The 17,159-nt window shown below is 37.7% G+C and overlaps 1 protein-coding gene across 1 annotated transcript in view; it reads right to left on the bottom strand.

Moving 5' to 3' along the window:
• The window catches only part of LOC120461294 (basement membrane-specific heparan sulfate proteoglycan core protein), a 182,836-nt gene that overhangs the window by 112,834 nt on the left and 52,843 nt on the right, over positions 1–17,159 (bottom strand). Inside the window, exons 5-8 of the mRNA XM_089131319.1 lie at positions 13,852–14,091; positions 11,847–12,137; positions 8,417–8,698; positions 2,991–3,275 (exon numbers count right to left, since the gene is read on the bottom strand). Of these exons, the coding sequence (XP_088987445.1) occupies positions 2,991–3,275; positions 8,417–8,698; positions 11,847–12,137; positions 13,852–14,091 (1,098 nt within the window). The remainder of the gene's footprint in view (positions 1–2,990; positions 3,276–8,416; positions 8,699–11,846; positions 12,138–13,851; positions 14,092–17,159) is intronic.

Genomic DNA, 17,159 nt, shown 5'->3' with positions numbered 1-17,159 from the left:
GCTAATAGGAAGTGCCAAGGCTCTCCGTTAGACGGGCTCTGCCCAGACCACGACAGGGTTTCGGAAGTTTAAGTCAATTTTCAATTTTTTTTTTTATTATTTCATTTTATTTTATTTTATTTTATTTTTTTATCTAAATATGCCTATAGCCCATGTTACATGATCATATATCCTTTCATATTATAAACAGCATAGAGACCATAAAATAATAAGAGCACCATTTACTTGCATCAAGCAACTGTTGGTATTTTTACAGTTAGTATTAATTGTTACATTTAATTTATTGCCACACTTTAATATGTGAATTATATTATCAGAAAACTGAACATTTAGTTAAAACAACAGCGACGCGCACTCAGGTTTGTGGCTGCTATACATTTGTCCTGCCACAAGACGGCGCTGTTTCAACACTATTGATGCTTCACATCTTTTCCTGGAACAAGCAGGGGAAAGCCTCTGTGCTTCATAAGGCTTCATTTGCCCTTTCTTACTAGACTTAAAATCAGTAACAGAAAAAAAACTGGATAAAAATCTAATCAAAACAAAACAAACACAAAGCTAGAACTGACAGATAATCTAAATCTAGCACTGACTGTCAGAAGCGAGAATGCACACGATGAAGGAAAACAACACATCAATGAACCAGCAAACACATGAGGGACAATATAAAGGGACCAGAGCACATGAGGATCAGGTGAGCACGATTAGTAAAAACTACTGAGGCTGGTACCATGATGGCAACAAACTCAGGGTTGCAGGTTTACGTTCGTGTTGACAAAACCAAACCAGTCCAACCGGGCTTTGTTGGTACCATGATGCAGATCAGAAACTCATTCAAAACTCATTGAAATACATTTCTCGCAAGAGAAACAGTGCGATTCACTTCTCAAATAAAAGTATTACAATAATAATAATTTAAACAAATTTACACATCAAGAAGAAAATAGCTGTCAATGAAAGAGGACAACTAAAAAAAGTCTTGCTATCCTGTATATCAGTGCACGTTAAAGTTGTGAAGTTATATTATAGCTTTTATCTATTGATTCTAAGGTGTATTTATATTACCAACTTTATATATTTATTAATTTAAAATCTGCGTAATAGTAATTGATTAACAAAAAATGTACATATGTGATCGATTAAGGGTATAATATTTACATGAATAATTTATACATCATACAAATGTATTATTCTAAATAAGCATTACTAAAAGCCAGACGATTTTGTCTTTAATAATCATTTGCTGCAGTGACCTTTAATTTGGAGCAGAAACAGGTGGAGTGACTTTTATCACGTCAGACGTGTCACTTTGCTCACAGCTGATTGGTCAAAGTTCCGTTTGCAACCTTTCACCTGGAGCCTCACCTGCCCCGGACCAGGTTGGGATTCATAAATTGTGGGGCATCTCGCCCGGGGGGCGGGGTTACGTCCTACGTCACATCTCTCATGCGGGTTCTCGTCGACCAGGGTGAGCGGCGCGCGCACCATAGCGGCCAGGCAGTCACAGAACTAGCTACCGAATCTAGGTCTTAAATCTAATAAGTTATGTTTTTTACAACACGTTTATTGATGGGAAAGTGATGTTTAATTTCCATAGTCTTTGTTTAGTGAACGAAAGCGAAACCAGGAATTGCAGTCTTTCAGTTTGTTTATCGTTAAGTTACCTAGCTAACGTTACCATGGGTTTAAGTTGTACAGTAACAAGATGTGTAGCCTTAATGGCCAAGTCGCATTTCATATTACCAGATGAATAGGCTTCGCTCAGTTTATTAAATACATCCAACCTGAAAAGTCTCTGACTCTTACAAACTATGAAGGGACAATGAATCAATCAATACACTGACATGGCAATAGCCTACTTTGTTTTTGCACAGCCTTACCGTAATTTTGTCACTCTTCTCTTCACTCCTAGACCTACGTCTGGTGACAGCGGGGAAGCTTTTACCTCGATAAAGTTAGACCTACTTATTGTATTGTAGAAAAGTAAACTTCCAGTAAACTCCAGTTAACCAGTTCATGTTTCTTCTTTAGGTGATTCAAGCACTAGTAACGACTAATTTGACTCAATACTGCGATTGCAGGTTAAATTATGAAATAGAAACAGGCCTTAATGCAAGATTTTAATCATGTCAATACACAATACATCAAGGATGGTAGAGGACGACTCATAAATGGTAGTTAACGTTAACGTTATTAACCCCAGTGACGGGTAGGTTTAGGGGCTGGTTGGGGTAAGTCATATATTTATATAACTTAAACAGTTAAGTCAACGGCATTCATTAACACTATGCGTGGCACGCCAAAAATCGAAATATCATGAGATCTAACAGTCGAAATCTTAACTAAACAGGAAAACAATCTAACATGATTAAAAACGTACCCTCCATCGTGCAAAAAGATGTACAAATGCCGTTAAATTTAACTTCCCACTCAACAGACGAGTACAGAGTGTTGGAAAAACTTTTGGAAAACTTTTGGTTGGAAAAACTTTGACTGGAGCGAGCGCACCACTGCTGACCCTGGTCGACGAGAACCCGCATGAGAGATGTGACGTAGGACGTAACCCCGCCCCCCGGGCGAGATGCCCCAAAATGTATGAATCCCGGACCAGGTTAGCCGTGGAGTGTAAGTTACTATGGCGATGAACACTGTTAAAAGCAAAACCACTTCCATGGTGCCTAAAACCCAGGATTGCCGCAAAACATAGCTGACTAGCCACCTAAACCGGATTCATGGTACAGGCCCCTGGACCAGGACTAAACAAGGGGGCGGGACATGAAGAGCACATGACAAACACAAACATAAACAGAGCCATGTGCTCAAACACAAGACACACAGAAACATGACACAAAGACAACACAGACAAGGCTGCCAGGGCAGAACACTGACACAAAGCTGTGATAAGTAAGACAGTAGTTCAATCTGAACAGTTTCTTGATTGTGTGTGTGATCATAGAATGAGTTTATGAGGACAATGATGTTGAACTCACCCTTCACAGAGAGAGAAACAGCAGAGCTTGATGTTGAGGAGTTTGGTCTTCCATCTCTCTGTCCTTTACACCCGTACTGACCCTGATCAGACCCAGTAGCTCCTCTGATAGTGACAGTGTCTCTGTTTACAGTGTAACGATCAGACGTCTGTAACTTTACACTGTCTTTATACCACTCATATCTCCAGTCACTGTGATCAGAGTTTATCACACACTTCAGATTGACTGTTTCTCCAGTGAATACAGGACCGTCTGGTGTCACAGTCACTGTAGATGTGGGTAAACCTGAGAAGAAACACAGAAACACAAACTGACTCAAACATCTCTTTCAGTGCATTGTAACAGAATTATATTTTATAAATGTTTCGAGGAAGTTGAAGATCTCAATGATGAAGTGTTATTGCAGCAACAGTGACAAAGTGCATTAAAGCTCCTGCGTTCATCAGAGTCAGAATAAACCCAGAATAATCTCTGCTCAAACATTATATACTGTATTACATTCTTCCTCCAGCTCTACATGTAAATGAAGTTTAGTCTTAAAAGTAAATTGAGGATAACAATGAAAGTAAAGCCTTCCGTTCCCACATCTTTGATATTGTTTGAGACGGGACTCCATGTGTCCTTCATGTATCTTCTGAACATTATTCTTGACGACTCCCCGCAACTCCCAATCTACAGTAGAAGTGATAGAGTTTCACTCTATGAATATGCAAAGACCATATTCTAATCCATATCTTGAAGTGGAAGCTGAGTCAGGACAGACTATAATTTCTTACACTATTACATACTTTTGGCATGAATCTATGAACGGTGCAGACTGATAGGTCTTTAAAGTCCCGGTAAAGTCAAAATTAAGTATGTGTTCTGAGTTTGCCACACCACAGAAAATGTGTTATTAGCCACCCAGCCAAATCTGAATGATAAAAATCTGGCAAGTAAGCTATCAAAATCTTGAAAAAATTAGCAGTATTCTCTGATCAAGCGCTGGGGGCGTGTCCGCTGTGGGGGCGTGTCTGCTGGTTGCACTGAAACCACGCCCACTCGTGGGAAAGCTGTAGAGGGTAAAACTGCTTCGGGACGGGAGGATGAACGTTGAGGCGGGAGATGGTCGGCTCCATTCACGAGTAACAGCGGATTATCAGTGAATCACAGTTGTTTTCGACGAAGGTTTATAAAACTATCCTGTGTAAAATCATCACTACAGAGGCGGGTGTTGGTGATGACCTTCAGCTCTCCGTCAAGGTTGGCTCTTCACAAAGTGAATCTACCTCTTCTTGGTCATTTTTTTTGGAAATTTAAATAAAGACACCGATCTGTTTTGGAAGTGATGTAGTAGCCTACCCATTAGTAAAGATTCAAACTGCACACTCACTCTAATATTTTGTTTTACAAACATAATACATACAAACATAATGCATTATAAAGCCCACATTAAAAACTTTGGCCCATATGGTTTATATATATATATAAATGAGACGATCTAATTTTCTAATGTATATCATACAGTTTTCTTAAAATAGCTTACTGATCTGGACTAAAATGTATGTGCACTTAATGTGTGTTTTATCATACTCTGTCTTTAGTTCTTTTTAACTAGTATCTCATTAAGGTGTGTATCTGATTTAGTTACTTAAGAAAATTAAAATCTCTGTCTCTAAACTTTAAGCACCCATCTTTTGAACCCCCAAAAAATGTTCAACCATGACATTGTGCCATTATTTTATAATAACCATTGTTTCTACCACTATTCAACTTTAGCTTAGCTGTCATATTATAAACAGTATAGAGACCATAAAATAATAAGACCACCATTTACTTGCATCAAGCAACTGTTGGTATTTTTACAGTTAGTATTAATTGTTACATTTAATTTATTGCCACACTTTAATATGTAAATTATATTAGGCCTAAAAAAAAAAATTTTGGTTCCGGTTGGTTGTCAGTTGAGGTCATGGGTCGGTAGGGATTTTTTTTTTTTTTTTTTTTTTTTTTTTTCAGTGGCAGCAAGGGATGGGTAGGAAATTATTCAGGGCTCGACATTAAAGGGACAGTCAAACCTAAAAATATCAAAATTGAAACTACTGTGGAAACAAAGACACCTACATCTTGAGTTAAGCTAAAACATATCAAAAATTAATTTCAAAGTGAACTATCCCCCTAAGCATTTTCACGTGCTTGTCCTCCGGACAAGTAAGTAAATCTGTCAATCACTTGTCCGAGTAAAAAAGTTGCTTGTCCGGATTTTTAAAATTTATTTATTTTTTATTCTGAAGCAATATTCTCATCAGTGTTCAATCAGCTTTGATATTTTAAAAGGCAAATTGTAATATCTGCACCTGTAAGGGCATCCCCTCCACCAATATTATTAAATGCCCTATAGTGTCTTATTATTCTCTAAATAATTGAATTTATTGATCAAATTTAGGAATTTAAAATGAAAGATGAAGCATACTGTTACCCTAGGTAGGGCTGATGAAATTAAATCATTTACACTGAAAAATTACAATTTCATTAAATAATGTTATGAAATTGATTTAAATGTGCAAATAAGAAATATTGGAAAGAATTATACTAGGCTACTTATAAACATAACACTAAACTGCCAATAGGTGGCGGCAGGCGGCCGTATAAATGAGTGAGTTATTGATTCATTAATTCAAACGATTCGTTCAAACGGTTGATTCATTCAAGATTGAGACGGATGTTGATGTTTATGAATGGGTCATTGAATCCTTGACTCAACCGATTCGTTCAAAATGCTGAATCATTCAGTAATGAAAACAGGATGAGTTCCTGTGAGATGCGTCGTGGTTCTGCTGTGACTTTTCTTTGGAACTATTTTCGCTGCTGAAATGGAACAAAAACACCCAATATTGCTTATAAACAGTAAGTGACTTATAATCTTAACTGTTTATTGAACTGTTGTAGGAAATCAATGTCACTTTTTCAATCGTGATGGTATTCAGGAAAAATAATTGAGGCTGCTTAGTGCTTAACATATGTTAAAATATAAAAACTCCACATTTAGATTTTTTATAGGCAGAATATGTTGTTAACTGTGTGTGTGTGCTCCGCTCATGTGTGTAGATTTCTCTGCGCGAGCGTCAACAGCGCAACCTTACCATCAGTAATACAGTAGGCCTGCTACATTTATTATCCACAATCGATCGCAACTTGCAATAAATGTAATAAAATAAGAATCATTCTCTCGGTTTAGTGATTCCCTAGTTATTTTTTTTTGTTTGTTATTGATGTTCTAATCAGGCTACTTGTCCGTTGGGGCGAGTAAAATTCTCTTTTTACTTTCCATTTGTCCCGGAAAAGCGGACAAGTTAGACGGGCTCTAGAGATACGAACCGCGGCAGGTTAGAGTGTTTTGGATTGCATAAAATAATGAAAGAAACGAACAAATACATGGCGAAAGAAGTGCTAGACAGCAGAAGATGGGATTGGGATCATGATTGGATCATGATAGGATGATTTTTTAATAAAACTAGGCGGATGGAGGTATTAGTATGCGGTGTGTGCATGCCTATGAATGCATGTATTTGTATGTGTGCGAATATGAATAAAAATATCCTAAATTACAAAAAAAGACTTGTATAATATGTATTATAGTTCAGTTTGACGAACGATATCTGCCTCGTTTGTTAATAGATTGCTGGAGGACAAGATGCATCTTACGTCGCGTGCTATAAAAAGACGGAGCTGTACAAAAACGTAAATTAATAGTTCGCCTCAGAGTTTTTTATTTGTGTATTTATTTAATTTTTATTATTTCTTCCCCAAGCTCATAAAATAATTTTGGGTCGCACATAAATTGACAGGGTCGGTCGGAAACCGGAAACAAACAATTTTTTTTTTTACGCCTTATCAGAAAACTGAACATTTAGCGTTGTCAGGCTTTTATTTGTGCTTAATAGCTAAAACAACAGCGCTCGGGTTTGTGGCTGCTATACATTTGTCCTGCCACAAGACGGCGCTGTTTCAACACTATTGATGCTTCACATCTTTTCCTGGAACAAGCAGGGGAAAGCCTCTGTGCTTCATAAGGCTTCATTTGCCCTTTCTTACTAGACTTAAAATCAGTAACACAGAAAAAAAACTGGATAAAAATCTAATCAAAACAAAACAAACACAAAGCTAGAACTGACAGATAATCTAAATCTAGCACTGACTGTCAGAAGCGAGAATGCATGCATACAATGAAGGAAAACAACACATAAATGAACCAGCAAACACATGAGGGACAATATAAAGGGACCAGAGCACATGAGGATCAGGTGAGCACGATTAGTAAAAACTACTGAGGCTGGTACCATGATGGCAACAAACTCAGGGTTGCAGGTTTACGTTCGAGTTGACAAAACCAAACCAGTCCAACCAGGCTTAGTTGGTACCATGATGCAAATCATCAACTTTCTCTGTCAACTCAGGATAGTTTAGGAGTTTAGGTGTGACATCAGTAGCGAACAACCAATCACATGCTGAGAAAGACTGAAACTCATTCAAAACTCATTGAAAGACATTTCTCGCAAGAGAAACAGTGTGATTCACTTCTCAAATAAAAGTATTAAAATATTAATAATTTAAACAAATTTACACATCAAGAAGAAAATAGCTGTCAATGAAAGAGGACAACTAAAAAACAAAAAAAAAGTCTTGATATCCTGTATATCAGTGCACGTTAAAGTTGTGAAGTTATATTATAGCTTTTATCTATTGATTCTAAAGTGTATTTATATTACCAACTTTATATATTTATTCATTTGTAAAAAAATGTAGATGTGTGATCGATTAAGGGTATAAAAATTACATAAATAATTTATACATCATACAAATGTATTATTCTAAATAAGCATTACTAAAAGCCAGACGATTTTGTCTTTAATAATCATTTGCTGCAGTGACCTTTAATTTGGAGCAGAAACAGGTGGAGTGACTTTTATCACGTCAGACGTGTCACTTTGCTCACAGCTGATTGGTCAAAGTTCCGTTTGCAACCTTTCACCTGGAGCCTCACCTGCCCCGGACCAGGTTAGCCGTAGAGTGTAAGTTACTATGGAGATGAACACTGTTAAAAGCCAAACCACTTCCATGGTGCCTAAAACCCAGGGTTGCCGCAAACTAAACTGAAACACAGCTGGCTAGCCACCTAAACCGGATTCATGATACAGGCCCCTGGACCAGGACTAAACAAGGGGGCGGGACATGAGGAGCACATGACAAACACAAACATAAACAGAGCCATGTGCTCAAACACAAGACACACAGAAACATGACACAAAGACAACACAGACAAGGCTGCCAGGGCAGAACACTGACACAAAGCTGTGATAAGTAAGACAGTAGTTCAATCTGAACAGTCTCTTGATTGTGTGTGTGATCATAGAATGAGTTTATGAGGACAATGATGTTGAACTCACCCTTCACAGAGAGATAAACAGAGCTTGATGTTGATGAGTTTGGTCTTCCATATATCTGTCCTTTACACCCGTACTGACCCTGATCAGACCCAGTAGCTCCTCTGATAGTGACAGTGTCTCTGTTTACAGTGTAACGACCAGCCGTCTGTAACTTTTTACTGCCTTTATACCACTCATATGTAAAGTTACTGTAATAAGGTTGTATCCCACACTTCAGATTGACTGTTTCTCCAGTGAATACAGGACCGGCTGGTGTCACAGTCACTGTAGATGTGGGTAAACCTGAGAAGAAACACAGAAACACAAACTGACTCAAACATCTCTTTCAGTGCATTGTAACAGAATTATATTTTATAAATGTTTCGAGGATGTTGAAGATCTCAATGATGAAGTGTTATTGCAGCAACAGTGACAAAGTGTATTAAGGCTCCTGCGTTCATCAGAGTCAGAATAAACCCAGAATAATCTCTGCTCAAACATTATATACTGTATTACATTCTTCCTCCAGCTCTACATGTAAATGAAGTTTAGTCTTAAAAGTACATTGAGGATAACAATGAAACTGAAAGCCTTCCGTTCCCACATCTTTGATATTGTTTGAGACGGGACTCCATGTGTCCTTCATGTATCTTCTGAACACAGGATTATTCTTGACGTCCCGCTGCCGTTTCACACTAGAAGTGATCGAGTTTCACTCCGCTGACATTTACATATTACTGACATCAGGAGGAATCATCTTTATGATAATTTATTCTAATATTGAGGTGGAAGCTGATTCGGGCAGACTAACATGATGAGTCATGATGATTTTGTCTCATATTTCATAGTATTAGTTGTGTTTTGTTGCTGTTCTGTCATTAGTTTTATCATGTCAGTTGTTTTGAGGCTCTGACTCGCCACAGAAAGCAGAATGAAGCTCCTGAAGGAGAGATGAAGATCTCCAACTAAAGCTCATATGAGGAGATACTGAGTCTGAATCAACTTCATCAGAATATCTGAAGACTTCATCAACTCATTTCACATCAGTGTCTGTAAGTCACGTCATTCTCTCGGACAAATCTCATCTTTTCTATTATTAAAGGACAACTCCGGCGCAAAATTAACCTTTGTTCTAATTACACATTGTTACCTAGTCAACCGTTATCTGAGATTTGTTTTCATGATTGCTGAATGTAAATAGTTTTATCTCTAAAAACAGTTTAGCCTATAACGCTAGTATAATGCAAGTATATAGGGCATAGAGTTATGACAAATAAAAATCGCTTGTTATTACCACTAACAAGGCTCAAAATAGCCCCACACCAACACGACAGCATAACAAGGGTCCCTACATTCAAACCGAAGCATTGAGAACTTTGTCAGTGTCCAAACAGTTTAATAAGAAGATATTTTATACATACAGTCAACTTCACGAATACAGGAAGAAGCCATCTTTGAAAAATAGTCTCTACCAGTCGATCTACGAACGCCGATCCAAGTGCGCTGAACCGTGCAGAATCTCATATGGTCCGTTGTTTCCAGAAGAAACACAAACCGTTTACTTCTCTTCAACATGTACACGTAGCCTACTGTTCGCGCTCACTTTATCACCTTATTCACATCTCACCAGCGCATTTGGATCGGCGTTCGTAGATCGACTGGTAGAGACTATTTTTCAAAGATGGCTTCTTCCTGTATTCGTGAAGTTGACTGTGTGTATAAAGTATCTTCTTATTAAACTGTTTGGACACTGACAAAGTTCTCAATGCTTCGGTTTGAATGTAGGGACCCTTGTTATGCTGTCGTGTTGGTGTGGGGCTATTTTGAGCCTTTTTAGTGGTAATAACAAGCGATTTTTATTTGTCATAACTCTATGCTCTATATACTTGCATTATACTAGCGTTATAGGCTAAACTGTTTTTAGAGATAAAACTATTTACATTCGGCAATCATGAAAACAAATCTCAGATAACGGTTGACTAGGTAACAATGTGTAATTTGACTAAAGGTTCATTTTGCGCCGGAGTTCTCCTTTAAATATCTCCTGTAACCAAACTAACAGTGACTAAAGTAAATCTCAAAGATGGAGACGTCTTTAACACTGGGAAATCACAATTTACATGATGTTATAATCCTGATTAAAATGTGTCCTTCTACATGTGAAGAGAATATGTTTGTTATTGAACTGTTCTGAGATGAACACTGTGCATTTGGACCTAACAATTGTGTTTGTGTAGTTTTCTCTTTCTTATTTTTTTAAGGTGTCCTCTGTGTATATATTAATGTTCAAGTTGTGTTTATTGTGGTGAAAAAGTCTTGTGTGTGTGTGTTCTTTATTTGTAGGCCTGGGCAGCGAGGAAAATAAGAGCGGCAGCCCTCCTCATCTTGGTTTTGGAGTGTTTTCTGTGGCACACGGAGATGTTCAACCGAGTGCAGTGTGTACACGTGTGTGTGTGTGTGTGTGTGTGTGTGTGTGTGTGTGGTTTTCTTTGTTTCTTTTTTAGGAGAATAGAGAGGACCCTTTGGGTTGAGTGACGTCGTCTCCAGGGCTGCCTAAGTTGAAGATCCTTGTTGGATGTGGTGTTGTCTTTTGAGATAGTTTGAGTCATTTTATAAAATAAAAGTGATTTAATTATTTGTACCTCACCATGTCTCCTGCCTGACTTCAACCGAAACGAATTACACACTTTTAATTCCTCATCACAATTATTCCAGGTTTACTCCTTTAACAGATATGCATCTATTTTTTTTATTAGTTCTTGCTCTTACTTTTTTAAACACATTCCTCTTAGTTGATACTGACTTTCTCTGATTTCGAACAGCCTCTGAACACAGTTTGGAAGTAAATTCTTAAGCTTTATACATGGTCTGTGCAGTATAAAGGTCAACTAAATCAACACATTTTAAAGCTTATAAATTAATAAATAATCTATTTGTTGGTTTATAAGTCTGCCCGTTTAACAATCCTTATTGCTTTATATAATGAATGGAGGAATGAGAAGCACGGATACATGATATACATGAAAGTCCAGGATGCAGGAATGCGGCCGGTTTGTAGCATTACAAGTGTTATCTTTCAGCTTTATACTCGTCTTACTTCTTCTGTGCCTTTGTGGTATGTATCGCATTACAATATAGCCTGTGAATCGAGCAGTTCTGATCTGCTGTACACTAAATATGTGGACAAATACGAAGAGCGCTGGGTCACTGTGTGTGACTGTCATCTTGTATTTCTATCCTGATCTCGGTCTGACTGAGGACAGATGATCAAGTCTCAAGGCTTGTTTGCTACACTGACGGTTTCATTCATCTCAGATAATCTGAAGAGCAGAAGCTCATGGATGAACTGAACATGTCTGGAGGATAAAGATCATGAAGAAAAATAAACCTGAGCTAACTTTCAATATACAATGTCTTCAGGTTAAAGTGATGAAATGATGAACACACTCACCTGATACTGTCAGTGTAACTCCATCACTGATCTCTGAGTACTGTGGGGTTTCAGTCTGAGTTCCTCTACAACTGTACAGACCAGCATGAGACGAATCCACAGATGTGATTATATAGATCTGGTCTTGTCCTGTGCTGTGATAGATCTGGTCTGTTCTTCTGCTGTTATCTTGATCTTTATACCAGCTGTACGTCCAGACTCCTGTCTCCTGTATGTCACATGTGAGAGTGACTTTCTCTCCTCTGAACACACGCTGATCTGGCGTCACCTTCACTACAGGTTTTGGTCTCTCTGTATTAATACACACACATGAGTAAATATTGATTAAAACAGCATCACAGTTTCATGATCAATGTTACACTCAAAAAATGAAATGTTGACTTTAATTAACCTTTTATATGTAAACAGGTTCCATATAACTAGGTAACGTTTAACAAACTAGAATTTTAGGTCACCATTATGGAGATCAGTATCTGTTTTAGTTGGGCTCTTGACCCTCACAACATAAACTTTAAATTTTGTTTAGCAGCTGTATCTGAGTTATAACAGCCAGATGAACAGATAAATAAGGTGATTCAATGGTGCTGATTGTGTTTTAACATAATCATTATATCACAATCATTAACCCAGTTATGTGCAGCCTGTTGATATAACAAAGTTACTCAAAGCCAACTTATCATTTCTTTGTCATGTTAAGGATGGTTTATTTTGAAAAAATGAATGAAAAAAAAATTCTCCAAAAACAGAATACCTCAGCATCGATACAGTACAAATGGTGGCTACGCCCATAATGCACTTTGTTAATCGCGAGTGTGACGTCACCTGACAAAGACCGATTTCAGTTCCTCAAAATAGTAACGAGCCAATAATGTGTCTGAACACACCTCGCTCTCAGTTTAGATAACGGTGCAGTATGTTTGCCCCTATAGCTGGGTTTAGACCATAGACCCTGACCGTAACCTGTAACTCGGCGTAAATTCACATTACATGTTAACGCAGCCGTAGAGTTACTCATACTGAACTTGTGGCCGAATCCGACGAGCGTTGAGCGTTGAACTTGTTGGGTTGATGATGTTAGACAGTGGCCTCCAGTCACAGATGAAGGTACAAACAATTTTACAGATTATTTATGAAAATAGCTTGGCAAGCTAGGCTAACGTTAGCTAACGAGGAAACTATAAAAAGATCTGTACATTTGGCAACAATAAATAAATGAAGAACATCAAATAAACTAATTCATGTTTTTCATTTGTGTCCATTCTTTATATCATTTTCACATTGCAAAAGGCAAGGGTAAGGTACAGCTAGAAAGTATACATAATATTGACCAAAATAGTGTTTTTAAACCATGGAAAGAGGTCAATATAACAGCAGGAGAACAATTATTTCACATAACACATTTAGCTCAGGAAAGTCATTTAATGGCCATAGCATGTTAATTGAATAGAAAAAAAATAGCTAGAGAGGAGATTTTGCTGAGCGCTAAGTGAATCCTCTTGAAACTCTTCACAAAGTGAATCCACCTCTTCTTGATATGATCATTTTTTGGAAATTTAAATAAAGACACCAATCTGTTTTGTAAGTGATGTCATCCAGGTAGTAGCCGACACATTTCCGTGACAAAGGCATAGCTAGCTAGCAAACTGTAGGCTGTAGTAATAGTTAGTAACTAATAGTCGCGATTGTGCTCTAGTTCAGGGGAGGGCCAGCCTCAGGGGCTCCAGTAGGGGCATAAAGTGTTTTTAATAGGACAGATACTGTGTTATCAGCGATTTGGAAACTGAAAAAATGCATTTCATAACTTCAGTGACTTTATAGAGTTTATAACTCAAGACTCACATCTATATTTTAAAGTCACAATGAATGATGTATTCTGAAATGTGAATGTTGCACTCACGAACAGAGGACAATCTGAATGTGAGCTTGCAATCGATTGTAAGAAACATGCAGAGTTTAATTGCACTAAATAAATGATGATTAAACAGATGTGAATATGAAGACTCACCCGATACAGTCAGTGTAACTCCATCACTGATGTCTGATCTTGTTGCTTCACAGCTGTATTGACCGCCATCAGACACAGATGTGATATTGTAGTCTCTCTCAGTGTGTGGGATGACTGAACCATCTTTAATCCAGCTGTATCTCCACTGAATGTTTCCTCCTCCATGTATGTCACATGTGAGAGTGACTCTCTCTCCTCTGAACACAGGCTGATCTGGCTTCACCTTCACTACAGGTTTTCCTGAAAAACATAGAAGTGAATATTGAAAAAGTGTTGCAGAATAATGATCTGTCAGTAGCTCAAAATGTCCTTAGCTGAAAATCAGCATGTCTAAGGTAATCATTACAAATACACGGACGCCGCTGCGGGCGTTTCGGATCTGCTGCAAATGCTGTACACTGAATGATCTGTCTATCTGCAGATCTGTAATAAACAACAATTTTTCATATTACGTATTATTGTTTCTTAATTACCTTGATTAATTATGGTCTTCAAAGTATGCGTTTTCACATTTTTATTTATGACAATTTTTTTTTTTTATAATGACAACCAATTTGTATGATTTACATGTAAAACTGACACAGCAACCATGCTCCTGCACGAGTACACAAAGGGGCTCAAAGTGAGATATTCATCAAAAGAATCACTAAATTCACTGTTGGGAATCTGAGCTACTGACATGATGACTCCTGAGTGCATCTTCAACAACAGTTTAGCGGCCAGGACTCGGGGCTTACGAACACCATGAAGCGTCCGTCCAAAATGTCACGGTTATCGTGCACACCGAGCTGCCCAGCACAAACTCCCAACCTTCCTGTATCCTTCACTTGGTCCTCCATTAATGCAACAAGAGGGGAGACGACAACAACCATCAGCTATGCATCCCTATCGTTCGCCTTATCTAACTCATTCACCACTAGCGGAGTGAGCTGGAAAATTAAACTTTTCCCGAACCCCGCCACTCCCTCTATTCGCTGATTGGTCCAACAAAAAATTGATTTCTGGAAACCTAAGAATATACAGCAGTCCCAGACGTAGTACTGTAGCTAGAAAAGTTCGTCACCAGCAATGAGACCCGTGTTAAATCCAATGTAGCCACTGCCATCTATCGGCACCTGTATAACGATGAACTTGAACACACGTTGACCACGCCCCCAGCCGCTATCAGAGGCCCGGCGTTTATTTGAATAGCGGTTTTATTTGAGGAAATACGGTATTCAGATTTCCACATCTAGGGTCCTTACAAACATAAAGAAATCTTCCCACATTACTCCGATTTTACACAGACTTCATTGGCTACCAGTGCGTTTTCTTATTAACTACAAGATTATCCTCATCACAATTAAAAGCACTCCATTTCAGTCCCACAATCCAGTCCAAAAATTCAATCCTTTCAGTCAGCAGAAGTGTCCAAAGTCATTAATATAGAAATATTAGAAGCAATAAGCTGTGAAAGAGAACTGAATCTGCTACTGACAGGATGATTTCTGTGTTGCGCTTCGAGTGAAACACGGACGAGCAAAGTATCCTAAAATAGTCAATAGCTCTTTAGTCAAAAAGGATCCTGACCCATGAACTAAAGTGTTTGAGTGTCAAATCAGACTATTTCTTTAGGAGACAATACCTTTATTTATGCACTTTGATCTTTAAAACTTCGCAGACCTTTTACATTAAAAAACAGCTCCATCCGTGCATGAAAGGTAATATTCGAAAAAGCAAAATGGGGCTTTAAAAGAAATAAGCAGAAAACAGTTTATACTGAGCATATTCAGTTATCAGTTCTCCATCTGAGGGAATGAAGACTAAAGCTGAATTTCTGTCGTAAGAACAGATGTGGCTGATACAGAAGAGCATAAGAAAAGTGTTGAACCACAAATATGGATTTTAAATGATCATTAAAAACAGTTGAATATGAAGACTCACCTGATTCAGTTACTTTAACACCACCACTGTCCCATGATCTCGTTGCATTACAGCTGTATGGACCACCATCAGACACAGATTCGATATCGTAGTCTCTCTCAGTGCTGTGTGGGATGACTGAACCATCTTTAATCCAGCTGTATCTCCACTGAATGTCTCCTCCTCTCTGTATGTCACATGTGAGAGTGACTGTCTGAGACGGCTCTGAATACTCTGTCTCTGCTGGTGTTAAAACTGAAAAAGTATGCAGAATCAAGATCACTGTCATGAACTCAAAACTGTGAGAAATAGACTATTAAATTAAAGATTTAGTTTGCTTGTGTTGATTACATTGAAAATGTTTGCATTTATTGTTAAAATTAAATAGAACATTGACATTTATGTTAGCCCACATGTTTGTTCCAATTGCTGCTTTATATACAGTATATATACATACAGTGGGTACGGAAAGTATTCAGAGTAAATCAATAAAGTATTCAATATTTATTTATTTAAGTTTTATTAACTCGTTTTTTTTTTATCTTTCATTTTGACGATAAAATAAAAACCAATGTCTTTACATAAATTTGTCAAATGTTAACATATTGTTTAGGGCTTTTGATATGTTTTTTTATATATACAATGTTTGTAACCAAGGACAGCACTTGTGTAACTATTATGTTTACATTGTTGTGATAACCTTTCTGACACATTTACTGTGTTAAACTCATTAACAGTAAAGGAGTTAAAATGAACACGTGGTGCAAAACGGACCCAAGTAAGAAGTTAACACGGCTTGTGTCATTTTTAACACATCTTTTGTGTGTAAATAACATTAATAGGAAATTTCATATCATAAGATTGAAATGAATTTAACTTGTCTTATAGAGTAAATATATATGGTTACAACAGGTTAGCAACTATGGTTTTGGGAAACGCACCCTTGGCCGGTAGATGAGGCTGTTTACAGTCAGCAAGATTCAACCACACTAAATGAATAAAAGCTTAGCATTGGTGCACACGATCTTAATGACAGAGAGTCAATAATTTTGATCTTTGGAAATCATTGTCTGACTGAACTATACAACGGCAAGATTGTGTTTGCACTAAACTATACAACTGCAAGACAGCAGTTTCAGCAGCACGAGGAACTACAAGAATGATGCCGTGTGGAAATGTGTGACTGCAATATTAGGAATAAACATCAGCAAAGAGACAAAATGTGGGTCCTGATCTGATCCATGTAGACAATTAACATAAAAAAACACAATCCACATTGGTTAAATACTGTAAATTCAATGTAATCCGGGGACACACTTAAATGTAAGGCCAATGATGAATGTAATTTTATACTCATGACTGATCATGCCCAAACGGGCTGCGTCCAAGACTGAAGTTACTTTCAG

This window comes from Pimephales promelas, chromosome 1, assembly GCF_988280905.1.
Source record: "Pimephales promelas chromosome 1, fPimPro1.hap1.1, whole genome shotgun sequence".
Taxonomy (NCBI): Eukaryota; Metazoa; Chordata; class Actinopteri; order Cypriniformes; family Leuciscidae; genus Pimephales; species Pimephales promelas.
This window is presented reverse-complemented; position numbering and strand designations above follow the sequence as displayed.